At 41.0% G+C, this 25,686-nt stretch overlaps 2 protein-coding genes across 3 annotated transcripts; both read right to left on the bottom strand.

The window, feature by feature from the left end:
* Positions 1–1,086: 1,086 nt before the first annotated feature.
* LOC120785943 (cytochrome c iso-1/iso-2-like) lies at positions 1,087–4,760 on the bottom strand. Of its 2 annotated transcripts, XR_005706648.1 has the most exons (4): positions 4,494–4,760; positions 3,861–4,038; positions 1,950–2,820; positions 1,087–1,809 (listed from the first exon to the last, which is right to left on the bottom strand). XR_005706648.1 is itself a non-coding variant. In XM_040120958.1 (3 exons), exons 2-3 carry the CDS (start codon positions 4,027–4,029, stop codon positions 2,675–2,677), a joined length of 315 nt encoding a protein of 104 aa, XP_039976892.1. In that variant the 5' UTR covers positions 4,030–4,038; positions 4,494–4,760; the 3' UTR covers positions 1,087–2,674. The 2 variants fall into 2 exon arrangements, 1 of the variants encoding a protein (XP_039976892.1); XM_040120958.1 differs by having other exon boundaries at positions 1,087–2,820.
* Positions 4,761–6,758: 1,998 nt separating this feature from the next.
* On the bottom strand, positions 6,759–8,254 carry npvf (neuropeptide VF precursor). Its single transcript, XM_040122424.1, has 3 exons — positions 8,093–8,254; positions 7,043–7,419; positions 6,759–6,828 (listed from the first exon to the last, which is right to left on the bottom strand). The coding sequence occupies exons 1-3, from the start codon at positions 8,252–8,254 to the stop codon at positions 6,759–6,761; spliced, it is 609 nt and encodes a 202-aa protein (XP_039978358.1).
* Positions 8,255–25,686: the final 17,432 nt, after the last annotated feature.

Below are 25,686 nucleotides of genomic sequence, written 5' to 3'. Positions count from 1 at the left end.
GCCCGTGCTGCACCACGTGCGTTTTTGCAGAGGGGATGCTGCATCGATTTCACTTCTTTAGACCTGTCTTCATTAATACGGCTCACACGCCTTCTCTTTTTACCTGATAAGCCTGAACGCACACCCTGTCTTCATGTCCTAATGATCCATAGAGGCAAAGTCGTCCGCCTCCACGGCTTTTAACGCACAAGACACCCCCCCCCCTTACCTCTCACTTCAAACTGTGCCGCACTTGCAGACGCGCCGTCTGTCTGGCGCTCCTCTCACCTAAATGCGACGCGCGGCGTGCAGTCCCGCGGACTGTGGCTCCTCCGACATTTGGCGTGCTCTGGCCAGTCCTTACCGCTAATAAATCTGATCCACTTATCGATCCTCTTCTTTCCCTCCGCCGCACAATAACAACGCGTTTCCTCCGGTCGCTGAATGCCCAGCAGAGGCCACTGAGTGGAGCCAACACAGCGGCTCCGGACCGGCGGTGCGGTCACAGTCGTGGGATCTGGATCGACTTCGGGACTGGGATGCTTCTGACACTTGAAGTCTACATGCTTACACTCATCTGACACGTTTTATGTCCATAGTGACGTTGATGGTCCGTGTACCAGTTAAATGGCGCCCTCCGCTGGATATTCTAGTCCATAGCAGAAGTAAAAACAATATTCTTTCACAACTTCGCTATCCGTTATGAACTCTTTATGAAAACGTTATATATATTTCTGGTAATAACGTGAAAGAAATCCATTACGCGTTTTCATATGAGGGTGGCTATAGCTGGATTCAACCGTCACTGCATTGCTGATAGATGTCACTTCCTGATTTGCTGACTAATCCGTGTCCATTCGCAGGCCTGCTGTATTAATTATTTCACTCTCCGTCTCGCTATTTATGTATTTTAGAATCACGTTCTCGATACTGGTCCTCAATGAGTGTATTGTATTAAGCCAAAGACCTTACAGACAACAAAGTTCTCATTTAAATTACTAAATTCATCAAGAAAACTAACTTAATACAGTTTTAACTGAATATGCCATTTCAAAGTGGACGGAAACTGTGGAAAGAAGTGACCCACTGAAATATTTTATTGCCACATCCGTTTATTCAAGTCAGGGTCAAGGTATTCTCTGGAAAGTAATTACAGAGTAAAACACTTAAGTCAGTAGAAAGAATATAATATAAAAAAGGTAAACACTTCACATAGTCCCTTATTCAACAGGTTGTTCTTAGATCAAGTTTAAGATTTTTACTTGAACTAAACTACAATTACTGCCTTGTGGTTTTATTCCTCCACCAACCAGTCAAGTTGCGGGTACATCCTTGTCTGTCCAGACTAATATAATATATGTAGTGAAGACTTTGAAGGAATTTAATAAATGGTATTAAGTATATTTTGTGATTGGTGATATAGGGATATATAAATAAAATTGATTTGACTTGACTTTGTTAAGCGTTGTTGTTCTTGTTCTGCTGCATGTCAACTGTATCAGTGTGTAAGTTCATTCAGAGAAACAGAAGAACAGTCATGTAGCCATGTCAGCAGACGATGCTAAAAAAATATGGATGTTGCTACAAAGAAGCTACTAATTCCAAATCGTGGATGCTTCACACACATCTTCAACCCGGCAGTGCAGACGATCTATAGGATCACCACAGTTTCAAGGTGGGCACCCAAGATTAGTGTCATCAATCCAGTGTCCGACCAAATGATAAATATGGTCAAAATCTCCCCATCTCTTCCTGAGTTATGGCGTTGAATTATGGCCAGAAAAGTGTTTTTTGGAGCAGTATGATGTCACAGTGAAGTTGACCTTTGACCTCTCAGATATAAAATGTCATCACATCATCGTATTATCCGATTAGACATTTGTGGGACATCTTTTCATAATTTTCATATGAATTCTTGAGTTACGGCCAAAAATATGTTTTGTAAGGCCACAGTGACCTTGACCTTTGACCTTTGACCAACAAATTCTAAATCGGTTCTTCCTCGAGTCAAAGAGGATGTTTGTGCCAGATGTAATGAAATTCCCTCGAGGCGTTCCTGATGTATCGCATTCACCAGAATGGAACGTACGTACGTACGTACGTATGGACAACCCCGACAACATACTGCCTCCCGCAGGAGGCATAAAGATGGCCGTTTTACTGTAAAAGACAAATCTATGTGACCTTACTGCTCTTCTATCAAAAACTAAAATGTATTCAGAAAATGTACATTGGTACAAAATATATACTCATTTTAAAGTGCAGGTTTATAACAATACAAGTATGAGAAAATACTCTGCTCAGCACCATTTAGCACAAAGGCTTTTTCAAAATTGACCCATTCTGAGACTGCAGAAGAAAACCACATATAAACAGAAAGAGACTTAACAAGTAGTAAACACAATATAATAGAAAAATAATCTTAAAACCAGTGATGGCTAGACGTAAAGTGGCGAAAATGCAAAGTGAGTGAAACCATAGTTTCTGAGCAAGTGGCGGTAAAACTTTATCTAAGCAACTCTGTTTTTAGACTAGCCCAGAGGAAGACTGCCTCTTTACTGAGCCCTGACTGGGAAGTGGCTGGAAAATACTTAATCTGGAGGAATGACAGGAATGACAGGAATGACGGTCTCCTGCACGCAATGTCGTAATGCCTCTGTCCACAGCTGTATGTGTGTGCTATGTTGTCAGTGAATTAGGAGGTGGCGTCCTTTAAATAAGCTATAAGATCCTGTCTTTCCTTTTTCTTTCTGATCCCGCCGAAGATCATCTTGGTGCCAGGGATGTACTTCTTTGGGTTTTCAAGGTAGACATTCAGAGTTTCCTCATCCCATATGATACCTGAAACAACAAGCAGGTTTGCAATCTGATTCCATGAATAATATCTTATTTGTCACGTATATGAAACATCTGCATTCTCACACAACTAATGACAGTGTTTAGGTTTTATTGCCTCATGTTGGAGCAAGGCTCAGAGTCAGAGCAGAGGTCTCAGTCACTGCTGCCCTGCATGTTCAGACCTGCTGCTCTTTTACTGCACATACTTGAATATTCAGAGGCACACTTCTATGTTAGATTCCATGGGTAGAATTAAAGGCAGTATTTGATATCATGTTAAAACCACTGGAAACCCGACAAATTAATAAGGATAATGTGATGATGACATGGTTTCTGCTGCCATGACTACGGGCAACAAAGCTGCGGGCACTGGCCCAATATATAGAGTAGCTCACCCATGGCAGCTGAGGCCAACGGATGAGTCAGATGGGCATCTTCAGTTGCGTGCACAAGTTTAACAATTGTTTGGTATGCACACAGCATGCGACTGCATACTGAAACTTGGACTATGCCACGTGCGTATATTGAGAATTGTAGTCTCTGATCAATTTCATGGTGTCACAAATGATGGTTTACTGGTTTTGATAACTCCATTTTCCACGAGGACATCCAGTAAAACCTTTTTCTTAGGCCTTCCAGGGTTCAAATGTCCGTGCGCACATGAGGAATCGGACACCATTTGGGGTAATGCAATATTTTCCCTCTCTATACTGTAAGTTGGCCATGCAGCAGAGGTTACTGTGGTGAACTGTAATACTTAACAGTTGGGCAGCTTTGTGAAAAGGGAAAGCCAGGGTTTTTGCCAAAATGAGTTATTTTACTAACACAAAAACCTTTGTAATGATTTAAGTCTTTAAGTTTTATGGTACTGTTGTTATGTACACTTGCACGATCCACAAGAAGGAAGCAGGTGCCCCGAACTGCTGCCAAATCCCAAAATATGGCCGATTGTTGCCCTTTGCACACTGCAAATGAAACATATTTGGTTGTCTTGCTTAATACTGAGGGGAACTGAGGTGTTCCCCTACAACAGCGATCCATACCTTTATCAATGTTGGCTTGTGTGTAGGAGAAGCAGGGTGCCTGCCCCGTCTTCCTCCCAAACAGACCCCACAGGTTGGGTCCCACCTTGTGGCGTCCCCCCTCTTCCACTGTGTGGCACTGGGAACATTTCTGGACAAACGCCTTCTTCCCTTTCTTGATGTCCCCCATGACCGGCAGCTGGGAGGAGACAAAATGATGACACATAATGGGTTCCACTCAGTCATACCAGTGTACAGTAATACAGGAGGTGAGTGGAAAAATACCAGCGAGACAAAACACAAAGCCGCCCAGGGCACTTGGGCACAGTCCGGATGGCTGTTAAAGAAGCCGTGAAACATGAACAGAGAGAACAAGAAAATGGAGCAGGTTTGAAAACAGATCTGAAGGGTCTGTTTGTGGTTTAAAGCATAGGCGGATCACCAAGTTGCTGTTTTTTTTTTTTTACCAGCCAGGATGAAAAAAGGTCGCTGTCACGTCTAAAACAGTACAGAACAATCCCACAATATCGACTGACTGGTCTACAATATAATTCAACGCAGATAGAGGGTATTAACACGATGTTTTCGTCTGAGGAAGACTTAAAAACACAACAAACGAGGGTAAAGCAACCCTTAACCTGAACTTAACCGTACCTGGCGGGATCGCGTAGTTCCAGAGACTCCCAAGTACAAGTCCTCCCCCCTTTCCACGGGCAGACTTCTGAGATTTGCGTTGCTGCTCGTCAGTTTGAAGTCTCCAGCTGCCCCTTCGCTGTCAACTCGCTGCTTCTGGGATGAGACCGGGTTTGGACCTCAGATGATTGAGGTGTCAATTTTTTTGGGAGGGAAGGGGTTGGGTCGGGTTGAATAAGCCGTGATATAAAACATTGCGCAACTCGGTGACGACGACGAGGACGCAATAAACAGTGCGTGGGTCACACCCATTTTCGAAGGCAGGTGAGGCGTGTTTGCGATGTCACGGGTTAAACTACTGCCGGAGCTGCAGCTCTGGAGTTTCCCCCCAGCCAGTTGCTCGATCTGGCGCACGCTTTGTCAGCAGTGCTAGAGTCACCTGTGTGGCCCATCCCTAGTCCCCCCCCAGCCTGGGAGCCCCAACACACACCTCTGTCTGTCAAGGAGCCACGTTCCCTTGGTTTTTTTTTTTTTTCCAGATGCGCAGAACCAATGATGATACCGGTTTTATACTTAAAATGTCCAAAACAGGTTGTTAAGATCTTCACGTGAATAACTACACAGAACATTGATAAGTATATAGCATAATGAAAATGCACCATATCCATCACATTTGAAGCAGTTGACAATAGACAATACTATAAATAAAATACAGTGTTTGTTCAAATACATGGAACTCACACACCTAAATGGACTGCAGCCATTATTAATGAGTGTTGACATGTCAAAATGTGTGGTGTGAAAAAGGCAGACGAGCAGATTCATTTGTTATTTTGTCGTTGTCATATTTGGACACTTGGTGAGCAGCACCCCATAAAACACACTGTCACTATTGACGGCAAATGACAAAATATCAAGATTTATCTCTTTCAGAGCTCTACTCTGTCATTATGTGGACTGTACTGAACCACCCTTTGAACTGGTGGATGTTTCCATCCACCAGTTTAAATGACTGATTTTGATATAAAGGCTTCATGGCACTTCAGGCGCACAAGCACAGACCACAGGAGATTTTTTTTTTTTTTAGAGGTATATACTTGGTGTTTTTCTCCCTCTAGTGGTGTATCGATGCGCTGAATAAGCCCTGCTCAAGGCTCTGTATTTCCTTCATGGCAATTACAGTATGTGATGCACTACTACTTACATTTTATGGCTGGGTTTAGTTGTTGGAACTGTGATACACTTTCATCCATTTGAGAACACACACAGAAATCCATGTAGAATTACATATAATTGTACTTTCCGAGGCTTATTGGGCATATTTCCTTTATATTATTTTATGCAATATGTTGGTGGGGTATTCATCACAGCATGGGCTAGTTGTTACATGTTGTTTTGTAATGACATAATGTAAAAGACACTAGTAGATCAACGGTCACAACAATGCAACTAAGCCTTGCTGTGTTAATAGTGTTTGATGGCGTATCAACAGGTTGCTGTTTAGACATGCTCAGTTTTCATGTGCAGTACATCTGCTGGTGTTTGATGGTTAATGTAGTGACCAAAACTAACCCAATAACCTGAAAAAAAAATCCAACGATCAGGTTTTTAGAATTAAAAAAAAAAAAAAAAAAAAATGATTTCATGGATGTTATCTTTGAAACTGAAGGAAAAGCGTTTTAAATCACTCACTGTGTGGCATAATCAAAGTAATTTGCTTAGGAATGCGTGCTTCTCTTCAAGGTGTTTATCCTGTATTACATCTGCCAGAATTAGATAATGGTTTTATCATAAAAGACACAGTAACAGGGGAAGAATGCGCTTTGGGTGATTCAGTATCCATTACAGAGGCACGGCTTCCTGCCACTTCCTTGTATCAGGGCCAGGCAGAGAGACAGTCTGTGATAGTAGTGGTGGTGGTTCAGCTAGATTCAACCTTTGCAACGCTGTTTATTGCTCACATATGAAATTTGAAGGATTGATACTGTCCATCTGTATGGGGCTGAGGTCAAGGTGGATTTAGGAAAAAAACTGATTTCATAAGTCAATTTTGTAAAACTCTAAAACGGTGCAAAATAAACACGAACCACTTGCTTGACATTTTTATTATTATTGTTTTCCATTGCAATAATATAACTTTAGATAAAGGGACTAAATAATTTGAATTGTCCAACTCACTAGGCTTTTTTAACATCTGACTTTAAACATTTGTCTTTACAGTGAAACCACTCTACGTTGATATTTACATGCTAAAGTAGACCTCATTGTAGGCCTGTGTAGCACCCTTCATCCTTTGAAGGTTTTTTCTTCCGTCTCCACTTCTTCTGAGCCGGTTGTAAAGTCAAAGTCTACAGCCCTATGGGAAGAGAATACACAGTTTGTGTTTTTCATAAAAAAAACTCACAGACAAGTATGAATGGATCATAAACTGAAGTGGAAATCAAGGTTAAAATTTGGATTTCAGAATAAGGACACCCACCCAGTGATAGTCAGGTGACCTGTCAAGGTCTTCAAACAAATGCATTATGGGACACCCACTTATGATGTCATTAAGGGCAAGAGTTCCCTACCAGTGCAAACCGGTGTTCAAGAACTGTTCATTGGCCAAAGTCCAAAGAAGGCTCCAGTAAAGACCATCTCTCCCAAGTCTCCGAAGCAGCACTGGGGTTGGTGCTTCTCGGACATCGGAACACTCCGCACACATTCGAATCACGTCTGAGGACCGGCCAAACCTCTGGGGCATGTTGGGGGTTGAGTTTGGTTTCTTGTCATCATCATGATTGCTCTCTCTTCCAGAGCGCATGGGCATATTGGCGTGCAGGTGGAGAGGTTTGGTGGGGGAGGGGTAGAGCTTGATGATGGACGGGCGGCTGATTTTGCTGGTGGTGGGGGTCACGTGCATGTTGGAGCTCTTGAGATCCAAACTCCTGCGGATTTCGTGTTTTGTCTAAGAACAGAAACATGTTGTTTAGACCAGTCTATATAAAGTTTCTTTTTATACATGTTTTCACCTTAGTTGATGATTATAATGGGCAATTTTTATTATTTCCTTTTTTTTTTTTACAGGTTACAGAAAACAATTAATTGATCAATCATTAATGAAAATAATCATGAGTTGCAGACTTCATTTTTTACTACTACTGCTCCTCTTTCGGTTAGGTTACATCATTTTATAGTCTTATTACATATAACATAAGAATAAATTGTATACATTTCAATAGCAAAATATAAATTATAAAATAAAAATGAATCTTGAATCTTGACAGTTGTAGTACAGAACACAAGGAAAGTAGGGCTGTAGATAAACAATATTTTCATTATTGATTTATTTTTGTCTGTTAAATATTGAATAATAGTGAAAAGGTCTTCAATTACTGACCAATGGTCCAACTCAACTTATTATCATACTCTATATGACAAAAGCATCAAATCCTCACTTTTGAAAAACTGGAATCTGACAATGTTTGGCATATTTACTGGAAAAAATGACTGAAACTATTAATTAATCAGTTAATTGATTAGTCAGCTAATCATTTCAGCTCTAAAGGAAAAGCTAATAAGATACATTAAGCAGCCCAGTGGAATAAATATCTCAGTCTGGTTTATTAAATGACTCTTACTTGTTGGTGCGGCTGTTCCCTCACAGTGTGTCTTCCGTTTTCGCTGCTCAGCAAAGCTTTATCGCTGTGGACTGACTTCCCATAGACCTGGAGGTCAGATACTTCTACCCCTCCGAGACCTCCCAGCATCAGGAGCGCTGACACAAACGTTGTGGGAGACATCTTCTCTCAGGACAGCACCAGGACACATTCCCGATTCCCGACCACATTGTCCCCTGCTATTAAAGACCCCTGAAAGCATACGTCACCTGTGCCGTGTGATAAAGACACCTACACACGTACATGTGTCCAAAACGACACATACATCAGCCTCAGCTTCATTTAGACTGAGCAAATTCCTGACTCAATAATCATCCAACTCTGAAGAATATATTTGAAAAGGTATGTATGTCCTAATTGGACTGCTGATTGAACCAGTCAGGATTTTTTTTATTAAAGCAGACACATGAGAGGAGATCACAGCAAAACTAAGCTAAAACAGGTGTTCAGGGGAAATAGTGAATGGCACCTACTGTTCATATTTAACATATGTGATATAACCAATCAACTGATTCAACCGATGTTGTTTTTCTCAAACTTAACTAATTATAGCAAGGATGGTTATGTAAATTAGGGACAAATTCTTGTCCACACTGATGAGCTGGGAAGATTATAAGGGTGTTTTGATGGGTTGATTGGCAAAAAACGAGACCAACAGCATTAAGGAGGATTGAAAGCGACAGTTACACACGTTGATGTTTTGCAGTCTTTCATTCAGCTTCTCATTTGAATGGAGCTGTACTTTTGTGCTCATCAGTGAAGTTTTATCAGTATGCTCTTGGACAGTGGCTACAGTTAACGAAAAGCTGCACATACGTATAATTTGCAAGGGTTACAGTGGGAAGGGGAAGAGTTACAAGAGGAACACGATAAGGATCTCAGGCTGTGAAGGCTAATATCATCATCGGACCTGCACTACAGAAAAACAAACTGAAAAGTTTGACATGTGCAAATAGGGAAAGTGCAGGATGTTTTAGGAGATGACCCTAATTAAGGTGGACTGAGGATGCATTAACAGTCTAGAGACAGATCGTTGGTTTTTGTCTTTTGATGTTGACAATAAGAAAAATGTATAATATCACAAGCATTGTTCTTTAAGTAATATGTCATCATGATTTTATTTTTACCTGTCATAAGGGGATTAATAACCAGGATCATTTATTGTCCAAGACAATTTCAGAATTGTCAAAACTGCATGGGCCTGCTCTAAATGCATGTCAGTGACGGATCTAGAAAATTTAACATCGGGTGGCAGGATAAGTATCAGAATGAGTAGGGACCAGTAGTACGGTTATTGTTAGCAAATTCCATTTAGGACCAAAACTATGCAGTAACCCATCGCTGGATAATCCAACCCCATTCGCTCCTATGAAGACCTAAATCTTTAGAAATGGATCACAAATATTTAGTTTAAAGTTCTAAAACAGCTAGGTATGACGGTTTTTTTAAAAATGTTACTGAAACAGGAGTAAATAGCGCATTTGTTGAGGACAATTTTTAGCGGTGGATGTTGTGTCTCTGTAGTCCCCAGTACTACCGAGGCAAAGAAAACATTATACAACAGTTTTTACAGGTTGTGAGGTACTGCCCATGAAATGTAAACTGTTCTTTATGTATATATATCCTACCTTTCAGTTGTGTGTTTTTGGTGTTTTAGGGGAAACCACTTTGGAAAAAGCACAGGCTAAACTCTTTACAGGTGAGCACAAGACAAGGTATTTTTCTTCCCCTCTTTGTTTCTGTTGCCTTTTATTCATTTAGTAGAGCGACTGCGTCTCGCAACCGTTGGACAGTTCAGCTTTGACAAGTATTTGCAACACAGTGGGAATGACGACAACCACCATTCCTTGTTTTGAAGGTGTCAATAGTGTGTCTAGATGCACGAGTGACTCATTGGAGTTGTATTTTCATCCCCGAGCAGACAGAATGTGAGGAATGCCTGGTGTGAGACACAGGGCGATAATGACAGTCATCAGGGAATTTTAATTTGATCCGTGCGTCATGACCCCGACATTACTGCCATTTGCCATGTTGCCATGTCCAGTCCCACCTCTGAGCACAGACAGCAGTTAACACAGCGGCTGAAAGTATCTCAGTGGAAAAGCATCTGAATCGCATCTGGTTTTAGTAATTCAGTATCAACCTTACGATTTTTTTTTTTTTATGGCTATGATTTCAGTCGATCTTTCTGTATCATCACCTCCCACCTCTCCTCAGGCCTTCTCTTTGTACTCTCCCTCTTTGACCCTGGCCCCAGCTCACAGACTATGGGGTTTGGGATTTACGATCCTGTCTCCGACACTTATCCAGAGTCTTATCCATAGAGGGCTTCCCTATACTTCAAGCTCTCCCTTTGTTCTTTCACCAGGCTCTCTGAGCACTCCCTCAAAGACCTTGTTCTCCGCCGATGTAATTCTCTCTTCTTAATGTTTTTAATGTGCATCCCCCGGCGGAATTTTCATCTTTCCATTTTCCTGCTTTTGGCCTCCTCTTCCTCCCCTCCTCTCTGCCTCTCCATGTAGTCCATTTGCTTGAAAACAGACGGTGTCTTCTTGACCCAAATACAGACCTGCAGGTTTGATTTAATACAATGCGACCTTCCACAAACAATAATGTTTTTTGATAATCTTTCATCCAGGTTTCATATACTTGCATATTCTGTACATGAGACATGTAGACATGTAGAACTTCCTGAAATGGTCGTCTGTCTGTCCTATAAATTATTTTCTGGGGACTCCAGGAAAGCTAATCAGGATGGAAAAACTGACAGAGGAAAAAACACTGTAAATAAAGGTAGATGCAAAGAAGAGTGAAAAAGGGTCAGAAACAGGAGCGAAACAGTCCGCAATGACACTGATGATCCTCGCCTGTCTCTCTGTGTCTGGGATCTGGCAGCGTTCCCAGAATTCCTCTCCAGGACTGGGACAGTCTCAGATTCTCAGGATGATTTGTGGGAATGTGCTGTAATCCCCCTGTTGAGCTGATTTATGTCCAGTTTTATCTTTCCCCTCACTTAGACATCAGCCAGGTCATCATCACAACACTTCACATGCCCATACACTCGGCATACACAAGACACATTCATCAAGCCCTTGTGATGGGTTATAGTTCTATCAATGATCAAATCCATTTCTGCGTGATCACTGCATTATGATGTATGGGAGGACGCTGACGCCAGGCAGACACACAGGCTTATAGTGCAGTACTGTACGTGTGGCCGGTGTAATTATGAGTTGTGTTGTTGTGATTGTGGCAAAAGACGACGGATCCTCATCTCTCACACGACCACATCCGATAAAAAAAAGTCTCAGACTAAAAAATTTGAAATTAGAGAAGGTCCAGGAGATGAAAATGGACACAGACAGGAAGAGGTATTTTTAAGTCTTTCCACAGAAAGACAGAAAGAGTTTTATGTTAAAGTATTTAACGTGTTACACATTCAGAAGCCTGAGCATTTTTGGGGCTGTAAACAGAATCTGACACTGAAATCAGCTCAGGAAAAGACAATAAATTGTCTTGTTTAGTTTCCTTCTTATGAAAGGTAGTAAAACTGTAGAAAAACAGGATGAGACATGATATTACTTAAGGGGCCAGGCTGGCAATGTTGTAAAATTTTGTTATTGCCAACAAGTCTCATGAAAAGACCAAAACCAGTTTCTCTTTCCAACTTTCCAGCTCACCTAGCCTCACAGTTGCTCTCAATCCCAACCCTATTGGCTACTACTGAAGACGTAAAAATTTGAAAATGGGTTGGACACTGTATATTCAGTATACAATATATGTACTGCCAGTTTTAGAAATGCCTCAGTCTTTTCCCAAAGCAGCTGGGCTCTGTAGTTTTTAGCAAATCTTATCCACACAGGAGTAAACAGTGCATTTGAAAGCGAGTATTTTTTACTGCTGTAATAAAAAAGAAATTTTAAAGGGAGCATTCAACAATCTCAATCACCTCTAGTCATGATTAAATCTGTGACTATATTAATTCTCCCAGGCTTTCATTTTCTTACATTTTCAGTTCTGAATTAGTGCCAGTTGTTGTTCAACAGTAAATACTGACAAGAATATTTTATTTTAATTCTTTGTCTTTTTGTTCATGCCCATATTGGACTCAGGATTTTCTGCAACTGTTGGGTAGTTTCATTATGAAACCACCAGAAGGCACTCTAGGTTTGAATGATCAAATCCAGAGTGTACAGATTTGTTTGTAGGAGCTGCTTGTCTATTTCTATATCTTAAACTGCCTTTTCTCAATTTAGCAATCATTCTTTTATCACTTCAGTTTAGGGTCTTTGGTTGCGGTGATTTATTTTGTGTTGTATTTTAGGAGAACAGTGTGAGTCGTTAAGCAGCGGGGAGCACAATGTCAGAGGTGTAGTCCACCAGGTGGCGCTCTAACACACCTGTTCTCTGTTTGTAGAGGAGGAGGAGCCCCTAAGCAGAGGTGGAGAGTCAGAGGAGGAGGCCATCCTCGAAGAAAGAAGGAGTGTCTCCAAAAGAGGGGAGGTGTTTTCAAGGCAGTTAAAAAGGGGAGGCACTGACAGCAGTGACCTATCAGATTCTAGCAGAAATTGACCAATCACAGATGCAATGGTGTAGGCAAAGAGCCAGGAGAGGCAGTCAGGAAACTGAGCAAATGACCCTTGATGAGAGAGTGGGGGTGGAGGATGGGAAGAATGAAGGGAGGAAGAGGGGCCCTAGGAGAGGAGTGTGTGAGCGTGTAAGATATGTCGGGTTGGTTGAAAAATATGCCAGAGCATATGTTTTATCTTAATTTTTTTATTAAAAGATATATTCCTGTGCTAAAAGTCCGCTCAAGTGTGAAGAGATAAACAGTACATGGATGATGGGGAATATGAGAGACTGAGTTTCAGCAATAAAATACAGCAAGAAGCAAAAATACGGTGATGAAAAATGACAAAGAGGTGAGAACGAGAAGATGTGTTAATGGAAAACAGAAATGAGTAAAATTAAGGAAGAAAATATGATTTGTCTGATAGTAAGACATTAATGTGGAGCAAGATTTAGAAATTCCAGCTGTTTTGGGTGGGGAAAAAAAACAACTCCCTGTCATTTTGTTGTTTTCCTTTCTCCTTCTTGATTTGAATGTTTTGCCTGTTGAGTGAGTTTCATGATCCTTGGGCCCTGGAAACCTCTTAAAACGCCTGGTGCATAAATTGCAAAGACATCTAAAATGGTGTCAATAAGGAAATAAGCCTCTTTTACTTCACTCTTGATGCTAAATTAAGGGCTTAGATTTTGTAAATAGTGTTTGTGCAGTTACATTGATGGGAGGATAAAGCGAAAAAGAGAAAAAGAAGCAGAAAATTAGGTTGTTAGTAGAAAAAGAGGCTGAGAAGACTCTTTTTCCCTCAGTGTTTCTCCTGACCTTTGCGGCTTCTCTCTGCTCCCAGTTAGATGACCAGTTGGGCTGCCGCTCAGCAGATCAGAGAAGGTCAAAAGTCATCTTAGACACCCACACGGAGAGCTCCACTGTGACCTCCGACCCCTCCCCACCATGCAGCTGAACCCCGCACAGTGCCGAAAGCTAAACGGAGTGAGGGAAGAGGGAGTAGGGAAGGCTGAATTTTTGAAAACACAAAAATCAGATTTGTTTTACTCCAAAAATCATATTTTTTGTTTTATCCAGGCCACTTGTAATTTGCCACATGGAAAAAGTCAGACTTAAGTAAAAGTAGGTTTTTCTTTTCAAGAATTCAGAAATTGTTGCCCCCAGTCTAACCATAATGATGGAGATGCAACTGTTCAACATTATCACTAATTGAATACATGATGATGACTTTCATACAGACACAGGAAGCATGTGTTGCCCTTCATTTATTTACTACTTTATATTGAGTGTTAGAAAGGTGGTAGGCTTAGCAAAAACATGACAGGAAGAAATACCAAAAGAAATACCAAAGAACAATACCAAAGAAATACCAATACAATTTGATTTCACAGGAATATTTCCCCCCTTAGTAGTAGTTATTTTGATTAGTTCTCAATGTGCCTGTGCTTATGTTTATCTGCAGAAACACTGAGTTGGAGACGTCGGACTTGACTGCTCAAAGAAAATGGCTTGGTTGAAAAGAAACATGAGGAGCCTCATATAGTGCGAGTTGACACTTTTTAATGGCCTGATTAGAGTTTTTGATTAAGATATGGAACTTTATTATGAGAAAACTGTATTTTTATTACACAAATAGTGTGTAAAGAAATCTATAAAAAAAATCTCTTGCTTACTTTGCCTAATTTGAAGATAATGAGCTTCTAACATTGAAATAACAAATGAGCAGATTTTACATTTTGGTTTTCTTTGTAGTTAGTACATCGACTCAGGCTCAATAAAATTATTGCAACGTTGCAAAGTTTGTGCTCTGTTGCTTGAGCTACACCACAGTGTTTGTCAGTATATGTGCGTCCTAGTGATGGGAGAAACACGCAAAACCCTTAATTAAATCGCAGCAGATATATCAGCCCTCTAAAAGTCCTCCGCTCAAAACGGCTTAAATACAAATATTGAAGTGCATGCACTTAGCTGTGTGCAGTTAGAGCTCGAACACTCATGTTTCACTTCCAGGAAGCTTTCAACCTTTGATGCGTTAACCTCCATAAATTAAGAGCATTAAGTAGTTATGCTATATTAAGTGTGCTGTTGTGCTGTTATGCTAATGTGTATCTATATTTAATAATATATAATTTTGTTAGAAATTTGAAAGATTTTTTAAAAATTATGTTACACTTTCTTTGAAAATATTTTTATACTACATAATAATAAGGGCTGACTGTAAGAAAAAATCATTTTCAAAAATATATATCCTATTCTAAAAGTTAAAGGCTATAACAGAAAAAGACAAATCGTGATCTCTGAAGATTTCTCCAACATTAATAGATGACCAGCCAGCTTTTAAAGGACACAGTATTGCCTGTAGAACGTGCATCAAATCATTAATGTCAGTGATGGTGGCAGATTATCTCTATTGTATGGATCATACCCACAGTCCAACACAGAAACTCGATCATTAGCGATTGTGCCAACAGAGCTTTAAAGGTAATTCTATTATATGTCCAAAAACCTTTCAGAGGTCAACTAACAAGGCTGCACAGTGGTGATGATTATCCAGGGCTTTTACAATGTTACTCTTCACTATGATTGTAGTAGTAGGACATAAGAGAGAAAACAGAACAGATACGGGTGAAAAGGGAGAAAGCTTTTAGCCTGTCTGTTTCCAATCTGGAATGATTTTTTATTAATCTAATTGATTCCTAAAACTTTGTAGATTTTACATTAGAACCAATGATTTAATTGAATTTTTTTTTAATTTACATTCTTTAAAGTAGAGGTGCAAATGTTTCGAAGCTGGCTGAATCCAGTCCAGTAAGTGGGAATGCCCACGCTTTATTCATTAGTTTAAACAGACAAATGTCCACAGAAACCCGAAGACTAAATCTATTTGGATCTATTTTTGATCAATTGAATCGTCTCAATTGTTTTCATATTGTAGATGTACAAAAGTTAAACAAAAAGATAAATGTATTTTAATTTTAAAAGGGATTTATCATCATGTAATTTATCACCATGATTGTAATTGAAATCATTTAGCCTCCTCTTTTTAAGGGGAGTACAAATAAATTGCTTTGAAACAGAGGAGAAAAGGTATTAAGTTTGACAAAACAGAATGAGAGAGGCACATGCATTCGGTTTCCCTCTATTTCCATATATGCACAGGATACAGTTATTTGTGAATAAAATACTATTATCCTCTGATGGTTTGTGATGGCTCTGCTGTAAAAGCATCCCCATTTCCCACTCGGTTCTCATGCCATTCCCGGCAGCTAGAATTAGAGTATACAGCGTGTGTGTGGGTGCGTGTTTGTGTGTATGTGTGTCTGTGTGTGTGCCACATACACACAGAGGGAACTTGATCCAGACCATAGCTTTCAGCACGGCCTGTGGGATCCCCAGAGTTTTCAAAGAAGAGAGGGAGACAGAGAGAGAGAGTCCAATTTGGCCCAAGGAGAGGTTTTCAAACACACACACTTACACACAAAAACACACACACACGCGCGCACACACGCGCGCACACACACACACACACACACACGCATGTTTGTAGTGTAGCACTGAGTGGTAGGGACAGCTGTGGGATAGTGACATCATTTTTAGTTGCCGACTGGTGTATTTGATCTGGTCTGAGGGCAAGATTGAAACTGAAACACCAGACTGCTCTCTGGACCCACATCCCCTGCCAGAAAACTCTGTGAGTGTCTGTGTGTGTGCTTGTATGCACGGCTGCATATGTGTGTGCGATGGTTTAAGAGCACCAATAAAACCACAACACTGAACCATACTCCTTTTTCTCTCTCTGTTTGCTTCCTGTTGTCTCCCTCCCTCCCTGCCTGCCTGCTGATTGATGTGTTGTATATTTCCTTGTGGTAATCAGATCCTTTTCTTCCAGAGGTTGCTGTAAATACAGTCTGCAGAAGTGCCAGCCTGCCAAGCAGACAGGCAGACTGTCTCTGGTGGGATTTAGCCAATGCTCTGAAGCCTGGCATTGTGCTGTGGATGCCCCTGAGGGCATAAAGAAATACATGATGCCTCCCTATGATGAGATCAGTGCACGCTAACGGTTGTATGTGTATGTGGGCTAGAGAGTGCGGGGTCATCCTGCTTCTGCGTTAGCGTAGCTGTGTAGATTCATTAGACATCTGACTTGATTTGAACAGTAAGTTAGCTGTTAAATGGAAATGAGTAGAGCAGCAAGCTGGTAAGCTGACGTGACTTTTTGCGGTTCAGTGAAGATGACACAAGAGGGAACAGATACACAGACACACACACACACACACACACACATGCATGTCATAGAATTTGAATGTCATCCCTCGCTCTCTAAGCTGATAGGTCCCTACAGAGCCAGATCACCACTATAAATTCTTCACCACCTAAACCATCCTCTATTGCTCTCAGAACACACAGCTGACCCAGCTAGCAAGAGATACGTGTACATGTTTGTGTATCTGCGTGTGTGTGTTGTTTTCGACATTAAATCTGAGCATGGGAAGAAGTGCAGCTGTTAACAGCAAAACAAGCGGACCCTACCACAAATACCGAATTTAACAAAATGCCTTAAATAAAACAACATGTTTAGACAGTTCTGCACGAACTACTACTCAGCAGAACATTTAAAAGTTAAATAATAAAACATTGAATGTGACTACTTTTTAAATAGGGATCTTCAATGGAAATTTAAATAGCATCAATAACAACTCAAATACAACAAAAAATATACAAAGAACGTCTGATGAGAAATATAAGACTCAAATATATAAAAACACACCACAACAAACCCTAAATTAAGTGTTGTGGGATCTAGGCAAGTATGTGGTATGGATATTTATTTTACTATACACCATAAGGCCAAAGGTATTTGGGAACCTTTGTCCACATACTTCTGTTTACTCGTGGGCTTGGGCTGTTTTTCATGGCTTGGATTATGCCCCTTAGTTCCAGTTAAGAGAAATCACAATGTTACAATACAGTATACAGTGATTATTATGGATTAGAACATAGTCTTCCCAGCTATGTCCCAACAGTTTGGGGAAAGAACCTTTTCTGTTTCAACATGACAACGCCCCTATGCACAGACCGAGGTTCACAAGGTTTTCTGAGTGTGTTGTGGAATAACCAGATTGGCCTGCACCTGTTGTAAATATGGGTTTAATGTTTAGGTGTCCACGTCTTAGTTGTATGAGTGTCCTCATACTTTTGGCCATATATGATAGTCTCAAAAAGTTGGGCCCTACTTGTAACATATATTTAAATGTTTATTTTGTTTTGGCAGTGTTTATTCACTGTCATGCCAATAAAGCTTGTTTTGAATTGACACGTTTAGAAGCAAGAGAGCAAGAGACAAAGACACGGAGAGAGAGAGACTAATGAAAGCGAGCAGAGGGCTACCACCCACTGGAGCAGACAGCGCACACTGTCTCACTCTACAGAAAGTCAGCATAGACACAAAAGGTACAAAAGCCATCTGGGCTAGGCGGCTACACTACATCCAGAGACAATAGGGGCTCATTCACGCAGTCCAGCCCAGCTAGAGCCATCTGCTCTTGTTGTGAGTGAGTGGGAGAGGGGATCCCCTGTACCTCCAGGACCCCCAGAGTCCCAAAATACAGCAGGATTTTAGTCTGAAGTCAGCATGATATTAGAATCAGGGTGCGAAAATATGAATGAAGATGAGGCAACGCACTAGAGGTAGCGACTGAATCAGGCGTGTGAGGCCACATAAACCTCCTACATTGGGAATGAGAACACGTGTGGTGTTTTTCTGCGCAACAATGGTGAAAGGAGAGCAACTGTTACAACAGCGGGGGACAGGATGGCAGAAAGGGAGTGTGGACGCATGCAAACATCTATACATACAGCACAGATGCACACACATTGCACCATAACAGTGGTCATTCATCATGCAGTGGAAATTGAAACAAAGAGAGGCGTGAGAGAAAAATAAAGAGACAATGGGAGCAGAGGCCTTTGACTGTTGTTTCATCTTGTGTATACCGCTTAGCAAACGTTTTCTGGCACCGTTTGAGCTCAGAAGTGTGGTAGAGATGAGATGCAGATCTCTTCCTTGCTAATACGAGTCTATACTTTAGCATGGTGAATATTCAAGCAATGAGGTCATGTCACGCCATAGCATAAGGACAGAGAATCTCAAGCATCTAAGTTTGGGGTGTGCAACTGGAGCGTTGAACCCACATAGAGGCAAACCCACATCGACACACATAAGCACGCAACCAGATATATATACAGTAGGCCTACATGCCACACATACACATTAGAAACATGCAATCATGCAATCCATGAGCAAACATCACGTTCATGCTTTAGCATCAAACCAGTGACAGACAAGGTTAGTAGCTAGCTAGCAGCTTGCCACACATCAAAGTCAAAGACACAATAATCTAGCCCAAGATAAACTGGTAGACCAACACTTGCCTGTTATCAGCGGCTGTTCTTAAACTGTATTCGATATAATGACAACATGTCAGTTGTCATTATAGGCTGACACAGCTCACCCCCGGGGCTTATGCACCTTTAAGTGGTCAGAGGTTATTGTTAACACAGGAACTGTGAACTAACAAATACATGCTGTGGAAAATAATGTTGTTTTTAAAATGAAACCTGATCCAGAGCTACAAATGAAATGGAGTTCCATCAGTCAGAGCAGATCAGCTGGTCTTTATGCCTGTAGTGTTTATTTTGTAATAAATTAATTTGCGAGCAAGAAATTTGATGCCATACAGTATATTGCATTCTGGATGGATTGTATATGTCGTGTTATTATGTATCTGCATCATATCTGATTAAGCATCTGCATCACATCACAATCTGTGAAGGGTGAACGATGATGTGATGATGAAGAGCACAGAGGAAAGAATAGTTGAGTGTTTCATTTCATTTCATTTCACTTCATTTTTCAAAGAAAATCATTACCCGAGGGACAAGTGATGACGGCAGCCGTAGAACAACACCAAACTCGTAACAATTCACGTCACTTGCGCTTAAAGGAGTCAAAACTACGCTGCGGAAGGGTCAAAAGGTTGATGTCAACTGGAAAACAATAGCTGTATCTTGTAACTGACAGTTAGTAAAGAATTTCAGTTTGTTTATATTACTTTCTTTCTCCAATGGAGACAGTGATCGTTTGATAGGTCACGTCCTTTCTGAGGACAAACCTCTGTGTTTCAAACCATGTGCAGGTGATTTCTATCAGTCACTGTGTGTCTCTGTTGCCAGTGTGTGTCTGGAATTTCTTTTCTGCATGGGAAAGTGAAGATGAGTCAACGTGGAAGCACTCAGAGAGAACTTTTCCAGCTTAACCAGGACGAATCCATCAGGACTCAATTTGCAGAATATATTTAATGTGTACTGAAAGCAGCAAGGCTGCCTACTTGCCTACTGTCTCAACAATATCCTGGTTTCCCAAATCTTGCTCATTAGAAGAATCCTTACTTGATTAGATGATTTGCTAGTTATCTATTGTATACATGTACATACATTCGGAAAAAGTATCTTCCTCTACCTCCATCTCTTTCTCTCTGTCTGTGTACTATGTGTGTGTGTGTGTGTGTGTGTGTGTGTGTGTGTGTGTGTGTGTGTGTGTGTGTGTGTGTGTGTGTGTGTGTGTGTGTGTGTGTGTGTGTGTGTGTATACCAGCAGGGCAAAAAGAGGTTCTTGACAGGCTTTGACAGGTACGGCATGGTGGCAGATCTCCCAGCTGTCAAACAAACAGACAAACCAAAGAAACCAGAGATAAAGAAACCAGAGATAAAGAGCGCCGATGCAAGCAGAGTGACGGGCTGATAGCTGAGCAGACTTGGATGGGTACATAGAAATGAATGAAAGACAAAACATTGGAATAATAAATTATCCTCAGCCACCCCCCATATTCCTATTCCCCCCATCCCACCTCTCTTTTCTTAACCTCCCTTTGCTGTATGATTTCTCACTTAGCTTTCTCATCTGTCAACACCAGGCCTTCACCTGGACAAATGGTAAAATTGCACCACCCGGTTGCTTTGTGCAGGCAAATCCAAATATACCTCAAGTGCTCTGAGTGTTGTAAACTTGCCTGAGCATGAGGGAAGTTGATCCATGAGTGCAAAGAGCTGCTACCGAGTATGAACTCGCAGTTGCATGCAATTTGGGGAAAAACACAGAATGAGCATTCTGGAAAAAGCAATACAGCATGGAGGGAATGAGCATGAAAGAGAGGGAGATCTGTGTGTGTGCGTGTGTATTTCCTTGGTGAAAGGCTGTTGACGGTTTAGTTGGAGTGTGCTGTGAGGGCCTGTCACCTTGACAACCAGGCCTGTATTTCACTCACTCTCTAAAGAGAGAGACCAAGAGCGGCCCCTGACTTCTAACCCCCTGTCAAACCAATGTATGCACTCCCGCACACATAGACTCTCTCTCTCTCTCTCTCTCACACACACACACACACACACACACACACACACACACACACACACACACACACACACACACACACACACACACACACACACACACACACACAAACTCTCTCACACACATAATAAATTCACCCCCCTATTCATTTAGCTCACCCAGTTAGCGATTCATTTCACAGATATTACACAACCTGTTTACTGAAAACCACCACAGTGTGAGTGAGACTGCAGTAGCTCACCTGGCATCTAAGGTGAAAACAGGCCCACAAGGTCATGGGAAACAGCATGTTTCTTTGTGTGTTTGTGTGTTGTGAGGCACACAGGTGTGTTTGGCCTTATACCAAAGCACGTGAGCGTATTGTCAGCTGAGCTATTTTCTACTTCAAATCTGTCATCATAACTCAGCCGAAAGAAGTCGAGATCACAGCGGCAGCCACAACAACGTCACCGCACACAAAAGACAGGATGGACAGATGAATGAATAAGGGATGCACAGAAACGCAGATGAGTGTGTAGGTTGAAAGATGGATCGTCTAATGGATGGGTGATTTAAGTGACAAGAGAAATGACAGATGCTGCCAGATAAATGGATGGATAGAGGGATAGAGGGAAGGGCAGACAGATGAATAAAGTGACAAAAAAGAGAAGAAAGAAAAATGAAAGCAACAGATAGATTATCTCTCGGGCAACAGCAGAAAGAAGACATCGTGTCTAATCAGTGAGTGACGAAAACAATGACCGCCATCCCTGACTGACTGCGTTGTAAGTAATTTATTTTTCAACCTGAGGCCCGAAGTGTTGACAGCTTCCGACGTAAAGAGAACCAACACCTAAACTAGTCTTGGCTCACTGTCTGAGAGTGGACTTCCGATTTTTTCCGCCTGACTGGACGGGCAGAAAGGCAGGATGGGATGGGATTAGGGGGGTGGGGACAGGGGGGCTGGCATTCCCTTGCTTCCTCTCAATAGAGCCATCTGATGCTGAAAAGGCTAGATTCCCTCTCTCGCTGCTTCAACCTGTCACATCTATCAATGCTGCGGCTGACGAGAGAGCTAACACAGAGCTCTCAGAGGCAAACACACACACACACACACACACACACACACACACACACACACACACACACACACACACACACACACACACACACACACACACACACACACACACACACTCTTCCCATCAAACACATAAGCGAGGGGAGGGCTGGGGAAGTTTGACTAATACATCTGTACTTCATAATTATGTTGTGTGGCTCCAACCCTCAAAAGGCTTTTGTCAGTGTTTTGCTGTGAGTGGTGATGTCTTACTATGTATGTTTCTCGTGTTGCCCATTTTGTCATCTTTGTTTACTGCCTTTTGTCATTTGAGACAAACTCTCTTGTAGCAGCTGTAATATTAATCAGCTGTAATGCGTATTTATTGTGGATACAGCACGCAACAGTCACATCAAAGAAAGACAACAAGCAGTACTTCATTTCTGGCTTGTAACTGTCAACACTTATGATCGTTTAAATTTCATATCCACAAAAGAAATTAGTTACAAATAAAATTAAAGGACAACTCCAGTATGACTAGAAATTTAGTTTTTTACATCCCTGCAGACTTTCTTCCAGTGCTTGTCCTTCCCCATCTAAATTGCTTTTCAAAGTAAGGACGTTTTTGTGGACCTGCATTATGCTTTTTCTTTCTACACTAGCTTATCTTAGTTGGGATTGACAGAGAGCTTATTCCCAAAGATTGATTAATAGTTCAACAATAGAGGGGAACGCCACTGATTTTAAACATCAAAATCTGTATATAGGTCTGAGGGAGTACTACTACATACTGTACGAGATAAAAGTTGGTATTAAGCCTTTTGTGGCTCCCCAACTGACACTTGAGTCAGTTTTGGTTGGGACACTAAAAAAACAAAAAAAACAGAAGTGATCTTATCAGGCCTCTGTAGCCCACTCCTCATCTTTGCTTGAGGATAGCAGCTCAAGGCTACATTAGCCGCTACTAGCATAACATAAATCTCTACTTTTTTCTGCGATGCACGTTCGTATGAGTATTCCAAGTCGGATTCACCAAACTCCCTTAACTGCACAGGCTTGTTGTAAATCGCTTGCTTCAGACTGATGAATACCACCTCTTCATGAGGAGTTGCGCATTTGTGAGAAAATTGCCACGTAAAGCTGCCTGTTCCGCTTTGTTTGTGGGGAAGTGTCATTCACAAAAATGTCATATGAGAGTAAAAAGAAGAATTTCACACTGCGGCGCTTCAAGCCTGCTATCAGAAATCAGCAAACAAAAACATAACGAAATTTAGCTGTCGGCAGCAGTCAGTAGTATTAATAGCACATCTGTCAATGATGTGTCATCAGAGCACTGTACTGTGATAGAAATAAAAAGGGAATGGTTTAAGCTACATGAAGTTAGATGCTATAAAACATCTTTCTATAGCAAGGCGGTTCATGACTGAAATGCAAGGTGGTCAAAGGGGCAGCAGTCACCATTAGACCAGAGAACGTTGCAGCCTACAGCAGGTGATGTTACACTGTCAGAAGCGACAGAGGACGATACTGGGCGGCGACCTGCATAAAGACCCTGAGGCAGATGTCGCAGTGAGAGGATTTTCCAACAACTACTGAAATGTATAAACTGATTTGACAAAATATGCCAATAGAAAGACTAAAAACTAGAAAACTGCTCAGTAAATTGGCAAGCCATAATGATATTTATATGGTGAAAAAAATATTAAGTTGCAGACTTAAGTTTTATATATATTATATATATTTATTATATTCATTCATCATATATATTTTTTAATTACATCAGTACTGGAATCCTAAATTAAACTCCAAATTCATTCAGATTAAGCCACCATCATTCTTAAGTCAAAGGAGTGTGTTTTCCCCCTATGAGGAAAGGCAGTCTGTCTGTTCATGACTCATACGACTATTGTGGACAACTTGAAAATTTCAATTGTACCTAACAGAAAATTCTAAGTATGAGAAAATTGGTGAAAGTCACCGATTCTCTTAAATTACTTCATGAAAAATCTGTTCCTACGACTGGGTCTTGCATGAGGCCCAATATCTGTAGTTCTGCTGCATCAGTTTTGATAGGGCAATGTCAGGTTAAAACCTGAAGCTGGCGTGAAAACCATCTAGTCAATTTTGGCTTTTTGTGTTTTCTCCAACAAGTTTTCAATGGAGATTACTGAGAACAGAGACAACGTGAAAAAGTTGAAGACTGACTGAGTAATCTGCTTCTTTTAGTAACACACGTCAAACAACCACATCTTCTCTGCTTACCGCAGTCACCGCTCTCTATCATCGTGAATCAAGGAGCATAAATATGGCACTGAATAGTGTATTCAGTACAAATGCAAACCCAACACTGAACGGGAAATCAAAATCTGCACTTTAGGTATCTATCTAAATGCAGCAGAGGTAAATATTTTTTTTTGGAAAGTTTTATTTTCAATAAGAAAACATGAAAATTAGCCCAGAAGTCGTATTTATCTTTAAACAAAGTGAAAGTAGAATGTCCTTCCTGTCTTGGCTCATGGCTCCTGATATTTAGCGCTCTGAGGCAGCTTTGCAAAATGTTATCATCAGCGTTTCATTCACAGCGATGGATTACCTCCATTAACCAATTTAGTTTCAGGGTTTCAGTTGCTTTTTCCATGCAAAAATATGAGGCATCAGTTTCAAAATCCTTAACAAAAGGCAGTTCGGCCATTGAGAAGTCTTTCTGCAGTTTCCTACTAGGACACTTGAGTAGGAATGGATGAGAACTTTGGGAAAGCGATTGTTAGTTGTGGTGCATGCATGTAAAAACTGTCACAATTAATCACTGATGTGGTGAATGTGCTGCAAAATACAGTAGCTACAGTAAATTACAGTGTCTGTAGTCCAAATCTCCATATGAAAGGCAATGGCAGCAACATTTGTAGTTCAAAGGTCAGAGGTCATGAAAATGTTTTGAATCTTGTGGTATCTGATCCAAAAACACAATTCTTTTATTTGTTATTGTTCCTTATAAAATGTCCCAACAGCACATTTTTGGTAGAGATGAAGTTTTACTATGTACTTACAGTTTATGCTCTTTGGCTTTGCAGAGCATCAGCGTTTTGCTTCCTTCGGGGGTGTATTTAGCATTATTTTGATTTACTGTTTGTTTAGAGCGACATCTGCCAGCAATATTGTGTAAAACCAGCGTGGCTGTAATTTCTTTTTTTTTTTTCGATGAAGGGACTGAGTCATTCTTTGAAAGGTGTAAATCACAGTTATAGCTACCGCTATCATTATCAATCTGAGGACAGGGAAACATGTTTTTTTTTCTTTGCTTGTTGATAGATGTGGAGGGGCTTACTTGTCAGTCAGTGAGGCTGATGTCGAAATTGTTACAAATGCACACATGCAAATAATCATCTCCTTTTTCTTCTTTTCATTTTACAGACAAACACACACACACACACACACACACCACATGCAGAAGAAAAGTAGACGCTTTGGACTTGTTGAATCGTGTGGTTACAGTGAAGCTTTGTGAGTTTCTCTCATGTCACTCTGCACCTCACAGCTGTG

Source organism: Xiphias gladius, chromosome 24 (genome assembly GCF_016859285.1).
Source record: "Xiphias gladius isolate SHS-SW01 ecotype Sanya breed wild chromosome 24, ASM1685928v1, whole genome shotgun sequence".
Taxonomy (NCBI): domain Eukaryota; kingdom Metazoa; phylum Chordata; class Actinopteri; order Istiophoriformes; family Xiphiidae; genus Xiphias; species Xiphias gladius.
Note: the sequence above shows the minus strand (reverse complement) of the source record. Positions and strands in the feature narration are given on the sequence as shown.

What these genes read in the sequence shown, in the direction of transcription:
- npvf (XM_040122424.1), bottom strand. Translation starts at nt 8,254, where the DNA reads ATGTCTCCCACAACGTTTGTGTCAGCGCTCCTGATGCTGGGAGGTCTC. An exon ending in GGGAACAGCCGCACCAACAA is followed by an intron (nt 7,420 to 8,092) that starts GTAAGAGTCATT and finishes TTCTGTTCTTAG; the next exon opens with ACAAAACACGAAATCCGCAG. An exon ending in TTGAACACCGGTTTGCACTG is followed by an intron (nt 6,829 to 7,042) that starts GTAGGGAACTCT and finishes CTCTTCCCATAG; the next exon opens with GGCTGTAGACTTTGACTTTA.
- LOC120785943 (XM_040120958.1), bottom strand. Translation starts at nt 4,029, where the DNA reads ATGGGGGACATCAAGAAAGGGAAGAAGGCGTTTGTCCAGAAATGTTCC. An exon ending in ACAAGCCAACATTGATAAAG is followed by an intron (nt 2,821 to 3,860) that starts GTATGGATCGCT and finishes TTGTTGTTTCAG; the next exon opens with GTATCATATGGGATGAGGAA.